At 36.8% G+C, this 26614-nt stretch overlaps 1 protein-coding gene across 1 annotated transcript in view; it reads left to right on the plus strand.

Moving 5' to 3' along the window:
• COL28A1 (collagen type XXVIII alpha 1 chain) overlaps positions 1 to 26614 on the plus strand; it is an 83424-nt gene that overhangs the window by 1174 nt on the left and 55636 nt on the right. Inside the window, exons 3-19 of the mRNA XM_027797161.2 lie at positions 1671 to 1742; positions 5749 to 5938; positions 6211 to 6276; positions 10179 to 10323; positions 10583 to 10668; positions 11740 to 11957; positions 12064 to 13668; positions 14583 to 14736; positions 15257 to 15816; positions 16486 to 16506; positions 17141 to 17197; positions 18444 to 18497; positions 19017 to 19058; positions 19779 to 19805; positions 20893 to 20937; positions 23551 to 23595; positions 26158 to 26211. Coding sequence (XP_027652962.2) covers positions 14619 to 14736; positions 15257 to 15816; positions 16486 to 16506; positions 17141 to 17197; positions 18444 to 18497; positions 19017 to 19058; positions 19779 to 19805; positions 20893 to 20937; positions 23551 to 23595; positions 26158 to 26211 — 1023 coding nt within the window. The 5' untranslated portion in view covers positions 1671 to 1742; positions 5749 to 5938; positions 6211 to 6276; ... (3 more) ...; positions 12064 to 13668; positions 14583 to 14618. The remainder of the gene's footprint in view (positions 1 to 1670; positions 1743 to 5748; positions 5939 to 6210; positions 6277 to 10178; positions 10324 to 10582; positions 10669 to 11739; positions 11958 to 12063; positions 13669 to 14582; positions 14737 to 15256; positions 15817 to 16485; positions 16507 to 17140; positions 17198 to 18443; positions 18498 to 19016; positions 19059 to 19778; positions 19806 to 20892; positions 20938 to 23550; positions 23596 to 26157; positions 26212 to 26614) is intronic.

Here is a 26614-nt window from a genome sequence, read left to right on the forward strand (position 1 = left end):
CCCATAATCTTTTTTTCCTTTCACTGAGGACCTACCCATTCATTCTCCCTGCTGTGGGAATTTGTGGCAAGTTACTCAAGTAGCCAAAGTGGTGGCTTCCACAGTGTCTGAGAAGGACTGGCAAACTAACTCCTCCAACAGCCAAGAGACTGAAACTGATCAAGCAATCTCAAAAATGTTGTGATTGGTAAACAACTCTGTGCTGAATCAGGGAAAAATCAAAACAAAGACTCCCCTTGGTAGCAATTGCCCAACACTTCTTTTTTTTTTTCATTAGCTGTTGTCAGAGGCAGGTCCTTGATGCTTTCTGTCTTGGCGGTTGCTGGAAGGGATTATAGCAGGCGTTGTGTGTTCTAATTTCTAGTCTTTTTGGAGGGGAGACAGGAATCTGTAGACAGTTGCTTAGTATGACAGGGATCTCATAAACATTGTCTTACGTCTCTGTATGTTGACGAAGAGAGGACAGAGTTTTCCTGCTCCACTTCAGTGCAACTGCCTGGACAAGAGCCTCTCTGGTGTAGATCAAACAGTACAGCAAGTAAAGAGTATCTCATATTCATGGAATGATTGAGGTTGAGAAAGAGAATAGGGAGTTAAGGAGAATTTACTCTGGCCAGACCATGAACCTGTAGTCTTAAATTCCGTTCTGCAATATTAGTCAGTTTTCCCTGTAATACACAGTGTCATTTTTATAATACTATGCAAAATTAGTATTTTTAGCAAAACCAAACTTTTGCTGTCTAAGAAAAAACAACATTTGTTATTCTTACTAATTATGAAAGAAGAACATTAAGGATTTGGGAGATTTAAGATCGAGCATGAATGGAATTAACAAGAGAACAAAGGAGTCAGCATTTCCTTGCAGATATTAAGCTGTTACTGCAGTGTTCAGTTTGTATACTTTAAAATGTTAACTGGTTTTCCAGGTGAAGTCACAAATGACTTCTATTAAATTGTGTTTTTTAAAGTGGAAGCAGGCCAGATTGAATTACCTTTTTCTTTTAAGTACATACTAGTTATTTGATGATTATTACTTCTAAAATCTCTTTATTTCAAGCCTGCATTAATCCTGTATAATGTTATAAATAACATTACAAATAACAAATAAAACAACTACTGAAAAGTAAAAGCAGATGAATATTCTACTAAAACAGAGGATCGAGCCAATAATTTACATTAATAGCAAATAATTACTAATGGGCATGTAAATCATAGAATCATAGAATAGTTTAGCTTGGAAGGGACCTTTAAAGGTCATCTAGTCCAACCCCCAGTGAATATATATAAATGGATAAATGAATATGCCATGCAATAAATAACATAACAATTTATATTAATGTCTTTATAGACAATTACATATTAGTAAGTTCAATATTTCATAAAAAAAATAAATGTCTCATAAAATAGTGATGATTTGGAATACTTTTTCAGTTTTTAAGTTGTAAGAGACTTTTAGGTAAGATGGTGATTTTTACGTGTCCCTTAGGTGTTAACTTACTAGGATAGAATTTATTATTTAAATGAAAGAGAAGAGCTGTTAAAATAGCTGGTAACATTATCATTTAGCATTCAGCTCAAAACTGCAACACAGAAAAATGAAGTATTGAACAGTTGAACATGCCTACCCTAACCCATGTTTGTTTGTTTGTCTTTCCTCTTAAGCAAATTAGCCAATCTCAGATATTTAAAACACAGAGACATCTGAATTGGAGCATGCTCTTTCTGGCAGGCCTGGGTTCTTGGTAAGTTTTTTGAAGCCTTTATGGTTAGGTTGTCAATTTTGCTTTGACAAAATAAAAGTGGCTTTGCTTATCTTTTTCGTTATTGGATTTTGACTTCTAATGCTTCTGTGTAGTGATGTATTTTTATATGGTTTGTCCCATTGTCAGACCTTTTTTTGCTTAACAGAGGAAGGGATGATAAGTATTTTCATGTTGTTCACAGAAGATCAGAAATGAGTTTTTGAACATCATGTTTGAATAGTAGATGAAATAGGTACACAGTAATAAGTCTGGGACCCAAGCCACACAGTCACCGAGGACTTGCAGTGGAAGTAAGGTACAGTTATGAGAGCATTTTTCTATTTTGAGTGAAATTTCTGAAAAATGGGTTAGTTTCTCAGTGAAATATGGCCTGGTATCACGGAATGTCTGAGGTTGGAAGGCACGTCTGGAGGTTATCTAGTCCAACTTCTCTGCACAAGACAGGGTCAGCTAGAGCAGGTTGCTCAAGGTTTTGCCCAGCGGGTTTTTTATTATCTCCAAGAATGGAGACTCCACATCGTCTCTGGGCAACCTGTTCTGGTGTTTGATCACACAGTAATAAAGTTCTCCCCTTATTTATAAATTACCTGAAAAAAAAAAAGATATTTCCTTGGTCCTGTGTGATTAGGATTTCAGAACTTGCTTTTCTGCAAGCCATGGAGATGTGCATCTTTACCTTTTCTCCTGTATTTGTTATTAACTCTCTTTAAAAATGTCTGAAATAGAAATTATAAGCTGAGGTACTAAGCGGACGATTTCAGGTTCTCTCTGAATGAGTTCCCTTTTCAGATGGGAAACTTCAAAGGCTGATGGTTGGGCTGGAAATACTTAAATGTCACATTTTTAATGGTTTGTTTGTTATTGTAGAGTCAGGATCTTAGTTCCTTATTTTAGCTGCCTTGTATTTCATTCTTTTCTTAGAAAACAAAGGAAACACATAGTCTTTGGCTTCCTTATTAAATATTTTCCTACTTCCTCTTTTGAATTACATGAAATAATTCTGAATGGTCTTTCCAATGTTTTTATAGCTTTGCATAACTTTTTAAAGAAAACATGTGATAAACCATTGTTCTTCCATCCTTCTAATAATCTCCCTGTATTCAATGCCTTTAGTTTAAAAACATGTGGATGGACTGGCTTTTTCCATCACTTGTGTTAGTGTTTGTTGGCTGTTTTTTCGTGTCTCTAAACATACTGGAGAATTTGTATTGTCCAAGAAACTATATTCCATGTGTTACTTATTCACAGGGTTCATTAAGCCACAAATGTGGTCTAACGGTACAACAATTAGTTGGCTTAGATTTTTCTAATATTCCTTCCATTTCAAAAGCATTTATCCTTATAAAACCAGCAGTTTTTTTTCCTTAATAATAATAATAAACTTTAGAAACTCAGCAGTTGTTTTGATATATTCAAATATATCAATACAAAAAAATACAGTAGACCAGCATGTGTGGGAAAATGATGAGTAATTCAAATAGTCTATCATATATCAAAGGTGAAATTGATAGCTGATATTTTCATGCTTATCTGTTTCATTTTTCATCATTCTACTTCCTCTGCTCCTGTTAAGTGGGACATGGTGACTTTCTCACATCTGTTTCCAATAATCACCTACTGGTTCTTTTTGTGGCAAAGTGAACTTCAGTTTGTGTGTTCCCAACATTTTTCCATAGGAAAGTATGGGACGTGACTTTAGTTTAATGCTTGCAATAATCACATCATCTAACTTTGATTTTAAGAGGAAGTTCGTTAGGTATTAAGGAATCAGCAGCTTAAATATTTGACATCTTACTCATTTATTGAGTCCTAGTGATTGTCCAAATACATTACCCACATACACACAAACTACAGAAAAGGCATTTTCTGTGTCTCTGGCACAAGAGAGATTCAGAGAAATTTAAAAATGAAAAATTGTAAATTTTGACCCAGTAAATGTTACACTAACAACAGGTACCATGCAAGTTTAATGGAAACACAAGAGCTGTTCGGTGTTTAAGAATGCCAAAGAATTTCACCTTCTCAGAGACCACTGTGTCACGGTTACTAGATGACGTGAATTGTTGGGACATACATGGTTTATAGCTGATCATTCTACCCTACTCAGACATTTCCTATGTTAATCTCAAAATAAATGCTGGAACAGTATTTGGTTAGTGACTCTGAATTTCTCAAAAGTTTCTGAGCCTTTTAAACTGTCAAGATCTTTGCTTCTGTTTTCCACACTGATTTCCCACTTTTAGTTTTCCTGTAGCTATCTCTACATTTGCACCTTTGTCCATTAGCAGCATCTTTATTTATAAGTAATGCAGAATATTTTTTTAGTTTTGAGAGTGTACCTAGATGATTAATAATCTCTTCATCACCACTGCATGATATCTGCTTTTTATATTTCCCTGTCTCTTGTAATTGATATGGCTAAATAAACTTACACATTAAAAAATGAAATCATTAAGAATCTAATTCAGCTTGGCTTTTGGCAAGTCTCATTTTAATCATACATTTTCTGACACCTCAGACATTGCTTACACTTCTGATCAGTCTCTTTTATATTCCTTGTAAGATCTGCTAAATTCTAATACCATAGGTGAGAATTGCTTTAATGCAGTTGTATCTCAAACTATTTTCAGCAATTTCTCCTCATGGATGAGGTATAAATTTACATTTTTTGTAACTCTGACTGCAGAGGATTCCACATTTGCTCTATGTACAAGTCTAAAATCTATTTTAATTACATAGGAATTTTGTACAGTGGAAGATCCATTTTGAGCTCCTTTTCTTCTTCAAAGATTTCTTAAAATTCATAAGAGATCCAGGTATACTGAGGTTTGTTAGTGGGTTTTGAGATATTAATTGGAAACAGTTTTTTCCCCTGTGACTTTAACGCTTTTCCATATATAATGCCTGGGAGGCTGGCTTTTCTTTCAGTTTATGTCCATCTCCAAGATTTATTGTGTTTATGTCATGCTACTAGCCAAAGTAGCCAAATCCTTTCAGGAATATGGAAGCAGAACACCTAAATAGTACTGGAGTTTTGCAGTGGTTTTGACTTTTTAAAGACATGGCAACTTCTAATTTAGTTATGTAAGACTACTGCTTCTCTTCCCTTTATAGAAAAGGAAAAAAATATGTATTGTGACAGTGCTGTCATTCACATTACTTCTGTTTTAGATTATGATTACTTAAACTTGCAAAAGTTGTTGCTTGATGGAGCCTAAGCAGACTGTTTTAGATGTGCTGGTGTAGTCCTGCATGCCATGATGCATACCTGATAGTACTAGTTTACCTGATTTTTGGTAAGAGAAAGTGTTGGTTACATACAGAGTTTGAAGCTGGAGTTCAAACTTCTCTCAGTCTGTAAAATGTATGTACTTCTAAAAATATGCCAAATTACATGGATTCAGCAGTGTGATTGCAAAAGTTGTAGGTACAGGTCACAAGACTATTATTTCCCCTAGGTTTTAGTATTTCTACTGAAAATTCTTTTGTTTGTACATGTCATACTTTTGTTCTTTGTATATATTGTAATTATCACTTAATTTTGTACAATTTCATAACAAAATCCTAATGCAAGCTAATGTATTCAAATGCCATGTATTTTCAGGTTGAAGAAGGTTCTGAGGGTCCAGTAGGTCTTGTTGGTCCACTGGGTCTTTCACCGTGGACATTCATTAACTGAGGCATTCAAATTAATAAGCCCTATGAGTAAAGAAGGTGACTGTTTTTAGACAGCAGAGCATCCCATGCCACTGCATAGGGTTGGGTAGGAGTGAAAGAACCTCTCAATTTCACTTATTCCATTCGTATCAGTTGTTGCTGTCATTGTTATTCACTGACATGCATAGAAATGTGTGAGGAATTGAGATAAAGACAGAAAGACTTTCACAGACACATTTATTTCCTTTTGAAGGTAATTACTTCATTTTGTTAATTGAAAAACTTATTATGAAAGTTTTAAAATTAATATCTTACCTTATCTTTTTAGGGTATCTGGGGTCCTGAAGGAATACCTGGACCAAGAGAATCCCAAGGTTTGGGTGCTAAAGGTCCACAGGTAACCTGTGAACAAAAAGCATGATTTTTAAAGGATGGAGCAAGAGATAGATGTGACTGAGGACAAGCCTTTTTACACGTTCAGAGCTCCTGTTCTTCTAGGGCAACTCGTGAAAGAGAAGGTAACTCTTAAGTTTGGATCACTGTCAGTACTGACTGTTAGAACTCCTCTTGAACTGTACCTTATGTTATGATAAACAACCCTGGTCACCGTGCTTAAAAAAATAAATTGAAGTGTGGAGGCTTTACAAAGAGTTATTTGAAGATGAAATACGCTGTGTTCTAACCAGGTTCCTCCTGAGCCTGACCAAAGCACTTTTTCGAAAGCTTTGGCCATCTTTGCTTTAAGCTGGCGGTGAAGTCAAACATTTTACAAAAACTATTCTAAATTCAGGTTCAAGCTGAGTCTAGTCCAAAAGAGCATTGTGGAATTTCAGGAGCCAAACTACCAGGAAGTAAAGTAAGTACTGTTTTAATCCTTGCTCTGTTTTCTTACAATTGTAAGTAATAATTTACCTTAAGACTAACGCGGAACACTTATAAGGCCAGTATTACATGTGTTCCTAAGTGGCACGGCAAGACTGTCATTTGAATTCTCTGACAACCCATAACTGTACTTATTTCAGTAGATCATAATATCTTGCTGATACATTTTGTGAACACTCCCAGCTTTCATTGACTTTGTAGTGCTTGGAAGATCCATGTGTCAGTATTGGCACTCCCAATCTGGGTATCTAAAAGAGACGTATGTGTGAAATGAGTGTTTAGTTTCTCAGGATCAGATAGGAACTAAGGAGTAAAACCAGTTCTTCCAGGACATGTCCTCCTTCCTTGAAGCATTGTATCTGTCTTTTAGTATCTTAGTCTTTAGCTTCCACCTTTTATTACAAGGGGACAAATGTTTTGCCCTGACAGTAGCCTCATTTCTAGCTGTGTCCTGATCAAACGCTGAATGAGTCACCCCATATGAAATACTATCGTTATGCATTATCATGTAGATACACCAGAGGGCAGGATTTAGATAGGATAGATGTCTTTATAGCTTCCGTAAATTCAATTTCAGCAACTAAGTGATCCTTCTGATACATTTATTGCAATCTGATTTTAAAAAGGCATATAATCATGGTTTTACTTACATAGCGTATAAATAACAATGGCACTGAGTTAAGATATATCTAGTATTAGGAACAGGGGTTTTTAAAAACTGGTTAAAATATTTACTTTAAGTAACATCCATTAGCTATGTTTCCTAACCAGAAAAAAGTCTACCATTCTTTCATGGCAACTATTGTTATTCTTATTGAGTGAAGAGCATACAAGGAGAGGGGGGATGGGGGGGAAGTAAATTTAGGGCAGCTGACTTTGGTTAATATCGTCAACCAAACTGATCACAGTGTAAGTCCTTTGACAAACTACATTCATGTACTATAGAATATTCACCTTCTTTCATACTTCTAGAGGTCTGTATCACATTTGCATTTGGTTGTGGCTTTCCAAGGTACAGAACTATAATTTACTTTGTCTGTCTTCATACAGAAGCTATCTCTTATCTTCATCCACTCTGTTTCTTTTTATTTCTTCTTTACATTTTTGAGTTGCAGTAATGAGAATAGCAGGAATTATTCAAGGAGAATAGGTATTGTACCAGGAAAGAAAGCTGATAATATAATTTTTTTCCAGTAGAAGTGACTTAGCATGAATGCAGGCACTAAAGGCTTTTTAACGTGAAATTCAATAGCAACATGAGTTTTACAGATAAAACTTCATACTGCAGACCAGAGCTTTGGTAAGGTCATGTAATGAGTGCATTTAGATAGATTCAATAGTCCTGAGATATAGATGTACTGAGCATCTGGTTCAGAGCACGTGGTTCAGATTAGCCATTGAAACACTGTTGTACTAAACAGCTTAGCAAGAAGTATTAGTAGTGTTAAAAACAATGCCATAAATCTGGAGGTGTTATTTCCATCATATTTGATTTCTAAGTGAATATAAAACTATGAAACTATATACTGGCAAGACTAATGAAAAAATAAAGCTCTGAATTTTAAATCTGCAATCTTACAAGAGAACTGTCAAGATCCTTATTGTACTTCCAAAACACGGTAGGTGGTGAAGAAGAGCTTAGGCTGTTTCCAGAAAACAATTACACACAACACTTAACAGATCTACAGATTTTCTAGCCAGAGAAATACAACCAAACTTGACCCCATTGCTATCTGAATACTGGATGTTTATGAGAACTACCAGATTATATGTATATTTGACCAGTCAAATTGTTATGTCTAAAAATCATAAATGTTAACATTTTCTGATCTCTGCCAGGTTAGTCATGTTTGCAGGTCCAAAAAAAAGTGAGAAATCTTTGAGCACAGCTGGAAATCCATTCACTCAATTCTGGTTTGGCACATAGTGCAGATAAACCTTGATGACTGCTGGAAAAAGCATTCTTCTATAGCTGATGATCTGTTTCTGGATGGATAGGCTGTTTACAAGTCTTAACCTAAGCATGCATAAGGATAAGAATAGGTATGTAAACAGTATGAGGGATCCATGTGACTGGTGTGTTACTAATGAAATGCTTAATCATCACCGTTGTGTCTGATCCAACAGATGCTGGATGCTGCCAGTAATTATCATTTATATATAGCATTAACAGATATTTCTTGTAAAAGATTGTACTCCATTGAAACTCTTTAGTCTGTTTGTCTAACAAAGACATTTATTTAATGAAGACAATTAACCTCAAAGGAGGTGTCACATGTTCATGTGTCCTCTGACAGGAGATGGTGTAGAGGTTTCTAGGAAGGGGGCCTTTCGGGAGCAGGCTGCAGCTGCTGGGACAGTTAGTCCTTCCTTGGTTGCACTGGGGAAAGAGGGTGAGCAGTGGTAGCATGTATGATTTCTTTTTTTTTTTTCTGGTAGCAGCATGTTCCTCCGGTACCTTTCATGTTAACTGAGTGTGCACAGACTGATGCTTCTGTGTAGGAATGGTACTATGTACGGTCATACAGCAGATGTACAGCTCTTCCATACAACCTGTCATGGTTTGACCCCAGCTAGCAACTAAGCACCACAGAGCTACTTACTCACTCCCCCTGCCAGCAGGATGGGGGAAAGTGAATTAGAAGGGTAAAAGTGAGAAAACTTGTGGGTTGAGATAAGAACAGCTTAATAAAGGAAATATAATAATAATAGTGATGAAAAGGAAAATAACAGAGAGAAATAAAACCCAAGAAAGGCAGGTGATGCAAATGAAAACAGTTGCTCACCATCACCACCAACCAAGCAATACCAAGCACCCCGAAGCAGCAGCCCCCTGGCCAACCTTGCCCCCAGCTTTATATGCTGAGCATGACATCATATGGTATAGGATATCCCTTTGGTCAGCTGGGGGCTGTCCCCCCTCTAAACCCTTGTGCACCCCTAGTGTGCTTGTTGGTGGGGTGGGGTGAGGAGCAGAGAAGCCCCTGGCTCTGTGTGAGCGCTGCTCAGTGATAACTAAAACATCCCTGAATTATCAACACTATCTTCAGCACAAATCAAAGCCAGCCTCATGCTAGCCACAATAAAGAACATTAACCCAGCCAAAACCAGCACACAATCACATTCACATTATTGCCATCTTTGATAAGAGCTAAGACCTCACTGAGTTCCTTAGTATGTGTTGTCTCACCCTTTAAATAAGTTAAATTTACATACGCTGTCATGCTAGCAGGGCACAGCACACATGAATAGATTATGAGTGTTTGCAAAGGTGTGATTTCCAGCAGAGTATATTTTTAAAATGGGATCTACCCTTGGAGAAGCAGGAAGTGGGTACTTCAGGTAAGCGTTTGGTCTAGCAACAGAGGAGACCTTGCTCCCAGGCTAGGTGAAGGGTGCTTCTAAACTGAATGAAGGCAGAGGGTTTTTTATGCCCACTGGTCAGAGATGCACTATTCTTTTTCCCCCTGTTCTTTCCCTGTCACTAACATTTTAATGAAGTGAGCAGGAAATGTACTGTGCTTACTTAAAAGCTCTTAGCATATTCCATTGCTGTTACTTAAACACCAAATGAAAAGCAAAGCAGGTGCAGTTTCTGTACAGTTTTCTACAAGGATACTGAAAAAAGACAGGAAAGTGTGATTATCTACACAGTTTTGTAATGGTAATGGTTTGTGAAACACCACTTGCTTCAGTGTGTGTGGCCACGGAGATCAAACACTGCAGTAACTGTCTGATTTAGGGGAAACCCTATCCTATAAGATATTCAACTAACGTCACTTAGGGTCTGTAACTGTACCAAAAATAAAAAATGAGGAATTGATTAGTGAAGTTTGAATATCTAATACTTTTTCCTTGTATTTTTTTATACTACAGAATTCAAAGGAAATCTGAATTTTACAGTGTTACTTTCCTCAGTGGATTGCTTCTTTCCCTCCCTGCTCATAAATGTTTTGACTTCCTTCAAGAAGAATATAACATTTGTATCCAGATTTATGAAATGTGCCTTCCAGTACAGCAAGTAATTTGATAAGCAATGAAACTAATTCATGTTTTCTTTGGGTCCTACATCCCCTACATTCCCAGCCATACTACAGTAGCCTCAGATTTCTTAATATTTCTGCTTATTGTAATGCATCCACGTGCATTACAGTCCTCTTTTGCAGTATTTTTGCTCGCTTCCCATATTACTTGTTCCTCGTTTTCATTCCCCTTCCCTGTCCTCACTGCTCCCACCACCCCCTACCAACCACCCATGTCTTTTCATCTGTTCTGGTTAGGGTGTCAGGTTTGCAGCCTTGGGCTCTGATTGCCAAGTTCATGAGTTCATCTGGATGGAGCAGCCGGTGTGTGTAAGGTAACTCAGGTAAGGGCTGAGCTGCTCTGCCTTGTGTGTGTCAGGGGGTGGGGGTGGTTGTAGGGTTAAATGCAGGAGAATGGCAAGGAGATGGGCGATAGAGGTCAGTACAGCTGTAACCCAGATTCCTTATAATGAAGCCCTCTGTGCTTTGTTAAGGCAGTAGCGGTCGTTATTCTGTATTTTAATGTATAGTTACTTATGTTGTCCTTGATTAAGTCTTCCCAAACATGTTAATGTATCAGGCACTCTCCCATAGCTAGCCATGCTCTTTTCCTGTGATCACTTGCAAGGATGCTTAGGTAATTATAACACTTAATGCTTAAGTGCAAACTCACATAAAGCTTCTAAAACTCCCACCCACTGTTCTACACCATGGAACATCGCATGGTGGTGCCAGGAATCTCCCCACTTACTGCTTACTTTGCTTGGGAAACTACTGGGGAACCTCTGCTGGGACATCAAGGTAATAAATGCCTTCTGACCATCTTTGTGTGTATTGCGCTTGTGTATCTGACCCTGCCTGAGTCCGGATCGGCATCACTGCTGACAGAGGCCAGTCTGGTTCCACCACCTGGACCAAACAGTGGTAAATGCCACCAAATGCTGCATTCACTACACAGCTCCTGTTTCTTGTTAAAAGTGCACAAACTTAGCATCTCTTGTATAAATCCAGGATAAAATAGACAAAGAACTCAAAGGCTGACTGCAGGAAATTCGCTTAGGTTAGAACAGAAGCCCTCAGGATTCTACAGGAGGGAAAAAAAGTTCTTCCCCCCTTGTGTCTGCCATAGGGAAAATATCCCCCATTAATTTTAACAGATTCGTTTTTATATGGACGTAGTAGATAGGCTGCTGCAGGTGTAGTTCAGTGGATTTATAATCACAGAAGGCTGGTGTTTGCTACTTGTGTACTTACGGAAGCCCTTCTTGTTGCCTTAGGCTTATGGAATCACTAAATGGTTTTAGTATTTTACATTTTGCATTTTTAATTTATCATATGAAACAACATTGATGTTAATCTTTAGATTTATAATTATTATTTATTCTTTCTGTTTCTCTGTTTTCCCCATAATACAGTCTGGATCATAGCAAATCATCAGCCTTGGCAATGAAGTTTCTTGGTCAGGAGACTGGGAACTCTCCGAGAGCAAGTATTTGCAGTCTACCATATTGTGCTCTAACAGCTCTTTCACAGCATGCCCTTTGGAAAGCTATGCTTGATGCAGAATAAACAGATGTGCTTTAGCATTCATCTTTCTTCAAGAAAGACATATCAATGGCAATTGATAAGCACAGTATTCACTCTTATTTCTACTAAATAACTTGATTAAATCTGCAATATCAAAATTAAAGTTTAGAAAATCTGTGTGCTTTCTTTGCCTTTTTCTTTTCATCTTTCAGATGCACTCTTCCTACAAAATTAAAAAAGCAGAAATTACTTACAGAGGATGCAAAGCTTCAACTTTTGTGGTTTTTTGTTAAGACAATTTCTAAGATTTGCCCGCTACTTGCCATGCTGGAAGTGTCTTCTGGGTAGTAAGAGGTATTCATTTCACAGGGAAGCTTCCACCAGGTGCTGGAACAAAAAAAAGGCACACACAGTCTTTGGGTTTATCAACATTAAAAAGCAATGAATAGGTAACATTACTGTCCTGTAAAATTAGATACTGAATCTATTTTTGGTGTATATATTTAGGAGTAGTGTCCCAGATATAAGCTACCAGGGTCACTTCAAGTCTAGAAAATCTGTCTTGAAGAAAAATTAAAGGGTATGACTTGCATGACATTTAGGTAGATTTTTTGTAAAGCCTAATCGGTACAGTTGGGTCATTGATAGGCAAATGTTTATGCATTTTCGATCCTGCATTTTTGACAAAAGCTTGAACCTCTGCCAAAAAAATCTGCTTTGGTCAAAACCATCTTTTTACAATGTGTTTTGAAATGCCCAAATTACTCATAATTTTTTTTGATGTATAACTGAAACATTTCAGTGCTTAATCACATGACAGTCCAGGGACCCGATTCATCCCAGTGATGAAGCGTAAATCCTCCCTTCTGCAGCACCAAGTGAAGGAGGAGCTCTCCATTCTGTCCCACCACCAAGGGACTGAGGGGTGCCTGCCTGTTAGGCAATGCCTGCCCAGAGGCTGGGCACTGACCTTTTGCTGGCCATCTGCACAAAACTCCCTTGAGGCATGCCATGATTCCTTGAGACTTACAATCCCAATACTTCCTCTCACCTGGATTTTTTACTTGACACTGCAACAATACAATTTTACTCTGAAGCCTGCCGTTAGATAGAGCAAATACAATTTGCACGCAGCACAGTGAGAGCTACCTAACCAGCCCCCTTTTAGATACCCTCTCTGTGTCTGACCCCTCAGAGGATATAAAGAGCAGAAAGAATTTCTGAGGAAAACAGCTCAGGAAGAATTGTTTGAGTTTTTTTAAAGTTGTCTTTTATTATTGTAGTTGCTAATGCAGTTACTACCTTTGAGACAGGCTCAAGGTCCTGGCGGACACAAACCATTGGGTCAGAATTCGGTTCTAGCCTACAAGTGGTAATGTACTAATTTCACATCTCTCATCTAACCAGTGCTGCAATGTTAACATGGACAAGCTGAAGAGGTGTGGCTGGCAAAGTGGTGGCTGGAGAGGCAGGTTGTCTAGAAGTGAGTTTTGTAATGTAAAAGGTCAGTTATTTAAAATGGGAAAGCGCTGCTCCCAGACTGACACTGTCCCTTTAATAAAATGGCTCGGTCTCCCACTCAGCCCTGGCTAAGTGCCTGACTGTCTTCATTTAAACTTTGGCCAACTGAACAGCCCAATAATGGACCATAAAGGATCTAGATGCAAGGTAGAGCCATTCACAAGTGGATAGACTATTTATTTACAGATTGATTTATTCTTGTAAACAAAATGTATTTTCCTCTGTGACCTACTGGACATGTTTTCTATGCTGACAGCTTATCCAATTCACAGTTTGCTTTTTGAGTGCCTTTGAAGGTAAGACATAGTTAGTTCCTTTTGATTTTTAGAGGACTGCACTTATGGTTTCTGTATATGTAACTGATGGACTTGAAAAGAGGGTTTAGGAAAGATATTTAAATTTAATATATTGACTTTTTTATTAATGGTATTTAAAATTTAATTATGGCAAATTACAGGCATTTTTTGTAAATCAGATTTAATGGAGTTCAGTTTTCTTTAGAAATATGTTGAATCACTGAATTAAATGTTGTAATGTTAATTTTATTAGTGTATATTGTCATTGTAATAGAATATTGTCTTTATGGAATATTTTCTTTATAGAAGATACTACATACACTCTGTTACAGCCATGCAACATGAATATTACATTCGTGTATTTAATTTCTTTACTAAGCCATTGTTTCTTAGAAGAATAAGTTGTTCATACTGATGCTGTAGACCTAGGTAATGTATCTGCATCTGAAAAAAACCAGATCTTTGTTCATTCCTAACAATTAGGAATTTCTAGAAACAAACTGTATTCAATTTATATAATATTTCTGCTAATTTAATGTAGTTAGTTTAATAGCAAAGTATGTTAATAGCAACATGCATTAGTAACAATTTCTTTTTATCCTTCTTTGTTAGATATTCAAATGAAAGCTAAAGGTAGCACTAGCTATTTTCAAGAAAGGATCGGGAGCACTGTGTCTGTTCTGTCCATATTTCTTCTCTGATAAAACAGGCTCTAATATGCATGTGAGCTACAGCTGGGATTGTACTGGCTGCTATGCTTAAATCACTTACCCAGTGACTTTTTACAATTGTTTTTTACATGTTATCTCTAGAACTGTGCTGCGCACAAATGTGTATTCTGTATGTAAAGTATCTGTATTTATTTCCTTGTTCTATTAATGAAGTATTCACAGGTGGTTTTTTACTTTTAACAGGAAGGAAAAGTCATCTAATTTGGGATCAAAGTCACTATGTGGAAAAAACATTTTTTCGTTTGTTTTTTACTTCTGGCTGTGACAACAAACCAGACATATGAGCAAAACAGAAAGAAAGGAAAGAATTCTTATTCTTTAGTGCAAAAAGATGAAGGTAAAATGATTTTCCTAAAATTTCTGATTGACCATGTATGTGTCTGCATATTTTGGGATAAGTAGCTAGTGATTGACCACTTATGTATGCATTTAAAATGTGATTTATTTTGATTATTAGGCCTGGAAAATACTGTGCTAACATTTACTTAGTCACGTACTCCAATTTGATCTATGATTTTCATTGTCACTCATATATCTTTTAAGATAAATGCTAAGCCTAATTTTTAGTTTGAAATTGCATGTGAAAATGCCAGAACAGTCCCATCAAGATGCTAATTTGGAAGTTTTTGTTTGTAGACTGTATTTAATAATACTGGTATGAATTGAAGTAACTTAGATTCAATTGCCTCAGTAGAATTTCTTGGCATTTACAGTGAAATTTATCCTTAAACTGTTATTGGAAAGAGGAATCCTTGGGGAAATGATTTGAGGATTGGGATTATTGCAGAGAATTATCTGAAAACTCTTGTGCAGGTGTGCCCATCATTCATAAATGTAACTTTCTTGTTCCATTACAGGTGATACGTGTCTTGTCGATATAGTCTTTATCTTGGACAGTTCAGAAAGTGCCAAAAATCAGCTGTTTGATTTACAGAAGGATTTTGTTCAAAATTTAACTGACAGCATTTTCCAGATGAAGCCCGTTAAGTCTCAGAAGTATAATGTCAAACTAGCAAGTATGCAGTTCAGCAGCACAGTCAGCATTGATAATCCCTTTACAGCCTGGAAAAATGTGCAGCATTTTAAAGAGAAAATCAAGTCTCTCGGCTTTATTGGCCACGGCACCTACTCCTATTATGCAATTTCCAATGCCACTCAGCTCTTTAAAACTGAAGGTCGTAAGCGAAGTACAAAAGTAGCTTTTTTGATGACTGATGGTGTGGATCATCCAAACAGCCCTGATGTCCAGGCTATAGCCACAGCAGCTAGGAGTCTTGGAATACATTTTTTTACCATTGGCCTTTCTAAGAAAAAAGTCCAAGAAGACAAATTGCGTATGATATCTGGTGATTCATCCTCTAAACGTGTTTTATGCCTGGATGATGAGAACCTGATAGTTGATGTAGCATTGGAACTGGTAAGTAATGCTGATATTAATCTTGCCACAGCATCTCTCCATGGCAGATTTCATTTGACTTTGACAGGTAAGTTCTTAAGACAGTACGAAGGTTTTGGTGATGCATGTCTCTGCTACATCAGGAGTCAGGACAGAGGGCGAGCTTCCTCCTCCCAGCTGCTCTGCAAGGAGTTGTGCACCTATACAATAACAGCTCAGCTGCACTGATCACTGGTGGAGGGACAGGGTATTCCTCCACACACAGAGTGTGTCTCTGAGCATATGATAATACTTTAGAAGGTAACTTGTTCTCGTGCATAAGGCTGATAAACTCACTGAGTCCTTCCCCTATATGTTATGTTAGTAGGGCCTTTCATTAGGAAGTTTTTTCATATTCCCCATGTTAGCATTGTTCCTTAATATTATCTGTTTAGCTGTCCCATTAAATCTCATTTGTTTTCTGATCATTATGGGTCACATGAAGTAATCCCCTGTTCCTACTGGGGAACCCTTTCTCATGCGTGTAGTTCCACAGATTGGTTCTTACCGCTGTGAGGAAGGGATGAAGGCTGAAGGTATTCACAGTCTTTACCATTCACCTTTGAAATTCTGTAAACCAGAGAGGAAAAATGGTTAAATTAGTACTCTGTTAAATTAAATCTGTAAGTAATATTTTTCTTTTCTTTTCAGGAAGCCTTGCTTCAGAAGCAGGTAGGTTTTTTGACTTTTGTGTGTTTTGATTACTTTTACTCATAATAGATCACCTGATGTCTGCTGCTTCTTTAATGCAATGATACTCCAGGATTAATCAACCTTCCTTCCCAGAGTAAAGTTTCTGACCATGGTCACTTTTATTTTAACCTTCATCCATTTCTTTGATTCCTTCTCCTGAGAAATCTACAACTTCTGATCATTAGTGACTAGTATCAACAGTCAGACATGAAGAACTCTTCTTACCAGAGTGGAATAGGACTAGTGCAACACATGCAAGTTCATTTGTAGTCTCATTAGAAAATAGCAATGTCAAAATGGTTGAAAAATTATGTAGGGTTTCACAGTACTATATACTGTGTATGTGCTACCTTAAACATTTGTAGTTAGAATAGTAACAGATTTCTTTGTTTTTGTTAGAAAGAAATCAAGCAACTGATTTTGATTGGGCTATACAGAAGTGTGATGTTGATTATATAAGAAATTATATATATATTAGAAGATTATTTATTTCCTGTTACTGCACTTCTATGTTCGCTAGTTGGTGGCTGGGCAAAACCAGAGTTTTTGCTTTAAAAATTTGGAATAATGCATTTGGAAAATGTTCTCCCTAATGTTTCTGTTAACCTTGTAGTGTGTGCGGAAGAACTGTGGATGTGAAAAGGGAGTAAAAGGAGACAAAGGTGATTCTGTAAGTATGCATTCATTTGAAAAGCCTCCAGAATTTGAATTTTAATCATAGAGATCAATGTTTCACAGTATTTTCATTGATTACTCTGTCTGTAAAAAGCAAGACATTAGCTGTGTATGTACTGCAAAAAGAAGTGATGTATCATAGCATTTCACTGTGAAAGGCCACTGTTATAAGAGCTCAGGAAAAAAAAAATCTGTCCATAATCACATACTATCTTGGAAATATATTTATAGTATTGGGTAATAAAGCACTGTGTATAAATAGGTATGTGATTTTGAAGCCCAAATCAAAATATTATTCTTGAATCCTACAACAGGAAGGGAAAAGTCCATTAGACAAAGGATTACTTCCACCAGCAGCTTCTATTTGTGTAAGGGATAAACGTTCAGAAGATTGAGGGTGATGGCATGTATGAGGAAAGGTCCAAAACTGCTTCCAACACTCTCTCGTGGCACTTCAACACATAACTTTCTTGGCTCTGGTAAAGAAGAGACTAAGTGGGAGTTTAGATAGTGTGTATCTCTCTGATCCCTTTTGTATCTTTATTAGCTCCCCCAGAGACAATCAAGGTACGTACAGAGGTTTTTGCCTGTCTCCCTAGATGGTAAGCAACTGGTCAACCATATGTGTAGCTGGTTATGACAGCAGGACCTGTCATCCAATCCCTTGTCTGTAGATAATGTGCACCTGGAACTAAAACCCCTGTTTCCAATTTAAAACTGCAGATCTGAAAATTTGAAGTTATTTTATCCAAAATTATTAGATGCAACCGATTATATATATATTTTTTTATATGTACACCAAGCTTTAGTCCCCACCTTCATGATCCTTCAAACAGAAATAATGGTGTAATAGTTGTTTATTTTGGGACTGCTGAATATTGGCACTAAGCTGTTCTGTGAACAGGGTTTTTTTAAGCAGATGAGATCAGATTTCCCTCGGAAAAATGGGGAGGAGGAATTGTGTATGTTTTCTGTGACACCTTCCTGGTTAGATTTTCAAACACACTCTAGAAAATGTATTTATCACTGAATATTGATTTTAAAAAATCACAGATACCTTATAATACCAGAATTTTTTTTAGCTAAGTGAAAGTAGTGTCACACATACCATATCTGAATCACCGTGGGTTTCTACCTAAGCTTGTTCCAGAATGACTTTGTCCTGCCCCCAAGATACAGTCTTAAAGAAAGTGGAGAATTTTATCCTCACAATGGTAATAACATTTTCCTGCTTTTTTCAGGGCAGTGCTGGTAACAGAGGAGAAAAAGGTGAGCCAGGACCAAAAGGAAACAAGGTAAAGTGAATTTAAAAATATAAAGCAAATTTATGTCTAGTTTTATTCAAACCATATAAGTTAATATAGCAAAGGAAAAGTATGTTAAAGACATGATTTAAAAGATTGACCTTTGCTATGAGAAGTTTATAGTTAGCTGCTTTAGAAGTGAGAGAGAAAAATTTGAAACTAAACTGCTACCAAGTCAACACTGCTTATCATTCCAGTTTTTCTCTGACAGCAGAGGTGTCTGAAGCTAGCTGAAGGCTCTCTAAGCTCCACAGAGCATTCTAACAGTACACAAATCTCTTGAGCAGAGTGGCTTGTTCTGGTGACTAAGATTTCAGTCATCTAATAAACAGTAGTTTTCTATGTTAAAGTTCAGGAATCTTGTGTCCTTAATTCTGGGAGGAAGAAGTGTGGATGTTGATAAATAGGAAAAGCAACCTCTGCTCCTTGAACAGTGTTCTTGGTTTTAGTGTAGTAGTGGTAATTAGAAGAGCAATACATATTTCAGTTGTATTCCTTTGCTTCCAATAGGGTGATGCTCAAAAAGGAGATCGTGGAGAAAAAGGTGGAGAGGTATGTCACTACTACAGTGCTCACTCATACCTGGTCTTTTCAGATTATCTTCAAGATCCTGATTCACGATTTATTCACAGTTTAGTTCCACTGAACTGAAAATGTATTTTCCATTTTTCACACACCTGTTTTATTCGGTTATTTACAGCAACTAAACTAACTTCTGGTTTAGAGAAGCATTTATACTGAAAGAAACAGTCTAACCATATACTTAAGTATAGAGACAGGCTGCTACTGACAAAAGGAACTTCTGAAATTATGTGATTTTGTATTGACTTGCATTAGACTCATCCCAAAGATAGAATTGGAAATGTCATCACTAAAAACATCTAGATAGCTCTCCGGTGGCTTCTGACATTTGATGTTTCTTAGCTTGGATTCTTGCTGATTCACAGTAGAAAGATTAACAGTACTCCACGCATAAGATTAATTCACCTTAAAAGTCCCATTTAAATGGTAGCATATATCTGCTAAGAGGCTGGTAAACTGAGTGACATATTTACAGCTAATGTTATGAGCAAAAAATACACATCTAAATTTGCAGGAATGTTAAATGATTCCAGGGAGATATTTTACTGTTGTGAATAGTTAAACTTCTGAAAGATAATTCTTTACTGTGGGTTTTTTTTCCTACTTAAGTAGCAGTATGCTATGCCTTTGCTTTATTTTTTATGATTTCCACACACACACACCCCTTTTTTTTTTTTAATTTTCCACTAGGGACCTCCTGGGTACAAGGGAGACAAGGTAAGATTTTTATAGAATAGAAGTAGTCTGAAAATGGATAGTCACTTGCTGATGGTATATGTGAAAGAATAGAAAGAACAGCCAGTCTTGTCTTCTTGTCATGAGAGCTCCTAATGCAGTTCGTAGAAGTAAATTCATCAGTTATGTAAATGCTTGCAGAGTGGCTTGTTGAAATAAAAAACCACAAACAAACAAACAAAAACTCCAGAAAATGTAATCTAATTATAAAAAGAAAAATGTCAAGACCCCACATAAAGCTTCTTTAGAAAGTTGAGGGTTGAATAAGAGGTTAAGTGAAATTGTTTACTACAAATACAAATAGATTGGCAATTAGCTTTTAAAAAACCTACCAAAGGGAAGTTTACTTTTAAACTAATTATAACTTGCAAGGGATAATGCTTGATTAAAAAAAAAATCTCAAGACAGGCTCTCCAAGAAGCTAAAAAAATTATAGTCTTCAATGACTTACAGGAATCTAGAGCTGAAATTTACATTGCAAACTGGACTGTCATAAGCAGAACAGAAACAGAGATAAACCCATTTTGAGTTTGATTAGTTTGGACCTCCCCATTGTTAATAAAAACAATGCCACTCTGAATCTTGTATTAATTAGAAAAATGCTTCAGTCAATTTGTTGGAAACATTATATGGAAATGGGAAATGTAGACTCATATGTCTGTTGATATGTTAAATCATTGGTGGAACACATTTGTAATTCTCTTTCTTCATTCCATTTGTACAATCTCACAACTGTTATTCAGGAAAATTTCAGACATCACAGTAATGAAACCAGAATGTAGAGAGGATCTCTGGAGGCCGTGCAGTGAGGTAGAAAAATACAGCAAAACTTATTAGATATTATATTATCGTCTTACTATGTAGGTTGGAAATTTTGTAGACATTCCCAGAGAGAAGTATCTGTCTTGAGTAGACCATATCTTCTACAGATCGTATCTAATGATACCACTCTCAGGTCATCAGAATCTACTAAACCCTTTGTGCTACTAAACTGCTTGCATAGTCTTTAATGCATGTGGTGTAATCAAAACATCTTGTTTAGCTCTTAACCTTTTCATTTCTTATGAAGGGTGAACGAGGAGAATGTGGATCCCCAGGCATAAAAGGTGAAAGAGTAAGTGTAATTCTTATTTGAACTGTTTCATGTTGATGAAGATACTAGTAAATCATGTGACACATTCATAAACATAACTTGTAAAGAATATTGTAAATTTGGATCATCTTATAATTCCCTGGTAGTAGAGATACGTTCATAATAGAAATACGATTAGTAGAAAATGAACCCACAGTTCACCATATTATTTTTTTTCCATTTTGCAGAAGAAATGTGGTCACTTACCTAAAACAAAAGCTGTCCTGACCAATGCCAAGCCCTGCTTACAAAGGACTGTGAGCGTGTTACAGAGTTCACCAGATTTTTTTTTCCTTAAAATGTTTATCTTAATTCAAGTATATAAAGTTATATTACAATAGAAGCGGGTTCTTACACAACCTGAACATCTTTCAGGTCACCAGCCCATCTGTGCTGATACACATTCACACTTCTGCCTGGTCCTCCTTTCCTTTTAACCTGAAGTGCAGAAGTAATACAAGTGAATGTAGATTTTTTTCCTGGTTTTTCTACTACAGACTTATGAAGTTAGTAGGTACTACCAACTAGATTGTAATTTATCATTCTATTAAAGCATGTTTCTTCAGTTTTAACATCCATATTATGCTTACCTTTGTAAAAGACCAACTTGAAAAGTTTGTGGTTCCTAGAAACTGTTATTTGATGATGGGTTTCAGGTAGGAATTAGGAAATATTCAAAGCAGCAGTATTTTTCATAAAGAAAAAAGGGCATTATACTATAATAAGAATCTAAAGGCTGAGAATATCCTGCGAGATGTGGGGGTTCAAAATGAGACTCACTGAGCAAGTGAGTCAGAAAAGGCTGGAATATCTATGAAAAGGAGAAAGAGCTGCATCTCTCAGAGAAATAGAGAAAGATCATAACATTTGTATCCAGGCAATAAGTGAGAAATAGCATGAGGTTATGTGAAATGTCTACTAAGATAAAAGGAAGCTGTTGAGGAGCTGGCAAAGAACATAATCAAAGCAGCCAAGAAATCTGGATGTAGAAAACACATGCCAGGGCTGCTGGAAATTTTCTTGTTTCATTTCTCTTGAGGACAGTGATGAAAAAAAAAGTTTGGCATCTGCAGAGAATCCAAGTTATAATGGATTCTGGAATTCAAGAATTTAGCAAAAAAATGAAAATTACAGTCACTTCTGCAATTCTCAGCTTCACATTTATAAATGCAGAAGATAGAACAAAATGATATTTTTTTTTAAAGTAGTCCATGCTGAACAAAATCATCAGAAACAGAATGTAATGGCCAGATAGATGAGAAGTAAATTCAGTATTCCAAGGTGGATCTTTAACTGCAGTGATGGATATTAGTGTCGTCTGATTTGGAAATGTTGCATTTTCCTCCTGCCACTTTACAGTCTCACTAATAAGACTGAGTCCAGCAGAGGTTTTGATGCTCTGAATCTGAGTTTTTTTCAAAAGCTGTTCAGGCTTGAAATTCAGACAGTTTATGCTCAGCTTTGAAATCAAAACTGATTCCAGTCACATGTGTGTATTCTACCAAAAGTAGCTATTATTGCATCTGCATATTGTTGTTTGTGCCATCCATTGCTTATTTAGTTTTTTAAGTGGGCTAGAACTGAGTGGGGTTATCGGGATTGCTGGTGGTTGATGTGAGATGTGGGGGTTCAAAATGAGACTCACTGAGCAAGTGAGTCAGGAAAGGCTGAAATATCTATGAAAAGGAGAAAGAGCTTCATCTCTCAGAGGAATAGAGAAACCTGCCTTGGAGCAAATGCCAGGGAGTAGAGAACTGTTTAAAAATCCCAATCTGATTCTGTAGGGGAAGACAGTTGCTGGGATGTGGCTCTGTCGGTATCGCTGCTGTCTCTATTGATCAAGGCTGTTAGAAGTTCAAAATGTGACATGCCTTGAAAAATGCAACGGTCTGCTGGTGCCTCTGTGTGTGGAGGTGTTGCTAATTAAAAGAGAAGAGAAAGAAAAGACCAGTAAATTATTTGCTGAAAGCGCTTCTGCTTTAGAAATAAATTATAACTTGAGTATTGAGTCAACTGGAAGTGAAATCCCATAGAATATGCATTCTGGTGACTGAAGAAAAAATAGTGCAGCAGAAAGATTTGTGAGCAATCTGCAGTGGCAGTAATTGGGAAGAACCCATTCAATGGATAAATGACAGCTAATGGAGTAGAGGAATACGGCATTTTACTTTTATTTGGATGCATTTTTTTAATGGGTTTTGCAAACTATCAATGTGATTCTGCCATGCTACTGATCAGCAGTTTGAGTTAGTGAGACAAAGTTACCTGAAGTTTCTCTGGTATAAGCACTGCAGCATTTTTTTAAGAATTCTGTATCTAATGTACTTCTAGAAATTTATTTTAAAGACCTGTAGCAAAGAGCAACTGGATGTTAAGTAGCCATTCACAATGCTTGTTTTCAACCAGATACTGAGGATGGAATGTAACAGGCAATTACTGAATACAGAATGAGAACAGCAGTACTCTGGAGAGAGAATAAACTCCCTAGAAAATGCTTGAACAGAGATATGAGTCATGATATGTACACTGCAGTTTTTAATACTTTAAAGCAGATAATAGCTGTTAATCTGATAACTGAATCTTATTTTTCCTCAGGGTTTGGAAGGCCCTTTTGGCCCTAGGGGACCTCGGGGACCTCAGGTAAGGGAACTAAAAGCTACCAAATAAAAAGAAAACACATTATATTCTCTAAGTTTCTTCTACATACAACCTGTCAGCTCTGGGGAGAGCAACATATTTGGTGCACGAGGCACCAAGACAGCAGAGTCTGGCATATCTTTGTCTTCTGTAATTAATTTTCAAAGAAAAAATCTTGGCTGCTGCTGGTGCTTAAAGCTATTCAGAGGTGTGTGGCCCACTTGGGCTCTCCAATGGCAGAGTTCTCCTCTTACCCTGAAGAGTATAATCATGACCTGTTATACCCCTACATGCTAAATTCCTCTTATATTACATGGCAGCATCCACCTTATCTTGGAAGTCTGTACACAGTCCTCCTGAAATATAAGGCAGCCAGAGAGACTGAAATTTATTGGAGAGACTAAAATCTGCAGTAATTATTTAAAAACCTGAGAAATGAGTCAGAGAAAGCCTCAATGTTATTAGGAGCAGAGATTGTTACCACTCTCAGATCAGTGGTCATTTATTTGTTATCTGTGCAAAAGTCCAGCTTGTCCTCTTCTCTCTTTGCAGTTGCAGAAAAGGGTTATTGCTGTCTTTGTGTTTCTTACAACCTTTGCAATTTCCATTAAAAAATTGGTACCAGACATATAAAAATTGCTGCTGTGTGGAGTAGAGATCTCAAGAAGTTTTACCAATCTCCTAGTAGATCCATAGGCGATGTGGAATGATGACAGCCAGTGCTTGCCCACTCCACTATTGAGCCTGTTTCTGGGTTATATGAAAGAAAACATAATGGGGGCATGATAGGGTAACAGAAATTTGTTGCGTGGTATTAAGGTGTGAACATTTAGTCCTAAATGCCATTTTCAATGTTTTTAAATTATATTTTTCTGCTTTTCTTTTGCTTGGCAATGGACATGCAATAATGCTACAAATGTATTAATCTATTGTTTTATGCTTTAGTAGTTCTGTCTTGTAAGCAATTGGTAAAGATTTGATCTATGCCCCAAAAGATGATGTTTATTCTTGTTTATTAAAAAATGGAAACATATGGAGTCTTAGAGATTTTTGGCCAATTTTTACAGGAATTAACGAGGCAAATCAGATCACCAGCATTTCCCTACATAAATTCAACTCACCATGCAATATATGTTCAGTTTTGCACACTCTGCAAAACAGCAACTGCTGTTGCAAGGCAAGCCATCTCTGAATTGTCGTGCAATGACATAACCTGGTTCTTTTAAGGCAAAATTAACTTCTTTTTTTTTTCATATAAAGCATCACTGCAATTACTCCTACATTGTTCCAGTTTTGAGCTTAATGTAACATATTGTTATATATTACAATGGTCTACATTCAGTTTAGGTTTGAAAGATTGATTACAAAAAAAAAACAAACCCTAATTGCTGGAAAACAGAAACAGATGAATGTACCACTATACCAGAGAACTAATCAATGGTTACAAGGATTTACTGTAGTTCTGAGCTATGAGAACAAAGTAATTACCATGGGAACCACAACCCACTTAATGACTAAAAGGAAGATAGTATGCAATGAGCTTGAGAATGATTTATCTTATGTATTTATATTAACAGAATATATTATGTATTTCTATTAGCACACCCTGCTTCAACCACATTACCATTTTACTGCTGGGACATTTGTCCATCTCACATCAAAATTATAATTTTTTCCTCAGGAAAAATAGCTTATAAAGTTATAATAAACTGTAATTTTGTGGTATTATTTTTTTGATAGCTCATGATTATTTTTTTCTCCAGTCTCTTAAAAAACTTTATGAAACTTCCACTTCATTTTGATTATCAGCTCTGTTAGTGGCTGTTGCAACATTGATCAGTCTGACGCAACTGGGGAGCCCAGCAGATGCCAGTGGGATGTTCACTAACTCACAAGGCAGTGAACTGGAGGGTTCCAGTAAGAGTTAACATTTTAATGCCAGACTTGGGTGTAATCTATTAATCCTGTGATCTTACTGCTCTTCACAACTAATCAGAACTACCTTTTTCTGGTTTCTGTACCAGCCACTGTATTGGGGAAGGAATCTCCTCAAACTTTATAACTCCAGACAGAGTACCTTACCTACTCTGTCTCTTCCAAAGAGCCATTAATTATTTCCTTGTGTGAAGGGACACAATGGTTGTAGTAATGCCAGGGGAATTAAAATTAACCTCAGCTCATCATCAGAGAGAGACACAGGGGAAGTGATTTTTTCCAAATGGAGGTAAATAGGACAGGACAGCTTGGATTTTTTCACTTGGGAAGAAGAAAGAATATGAAAATGTGGCAAAGTGAGGAATAGGAGGAGAAAGAAACAGAAAGTTTCAGGTAAAACAGTTAAAATTCACATGGAGTAGTAAGATATCCTGTCTGCCAGCACTGGTTATTGGATATTAACAATATTTAATGTGTTGGGCACTTTCACAAGATATGATGCAGAAAATTCTTGTCCTTTAGAGCTTATCATTGTGCTATGTTTTACTGTAGCCCATTCAGGACAAATTTAAAAGAAACTTTACATGCATCTTCAAAGGCAACTCATTCTATACTTTGACTTTTGTGTAGGGTATCAGTGGACCTCCAGGTGAGCCAGGCCCAAAAGGTATTCAAGGAAGCAAGGTAAGATGTAGTTGTATATGTGTAGATGCTATTTATATAGGGAGAGAGGATGTAGAAACTCTGTGTAGAATCTTTATACTCTACTATACTTTTTCCTCAGTAGATTTTTGTTGGTGGCGTCCTCTGCATGATGATAATGTACACCACTTGCTTGGTACACTATAGTGTCATCATACTACAAAGGCTTGGTATCATTGGCACATATAGCCGATTCTCCCATCTGAGCATCCAAGAGCATTTTGTAGGGCCACAATCGGGTGCTGCCAAGGACCTGCCTGGAGCCACAGCACTTAGGTTGGGATTTAAATCACCTTGAATATGTGTTTTGGCTTCTGCCATCACTTGGGAAGTTTTTTTCTAGAATATTTTTGACTAAAATGTCTTGTCTTTAAAGATTTTAAGT

Source organism: Falco peregrinus, chromosome 5 (assembly GCF_023634155.1).
Source record: "Falco peregrinus isolate bFalPer1 chromosome 5, bFalPer1.pri, whole genome shotgun sequence".
NCBI classification, from domain to species: domain Eukaryota; kingdom Metazoa; phylum Chordata; class Aves; order Falconiformes; family Falconidae; genus Falco; species Falco peregrinus.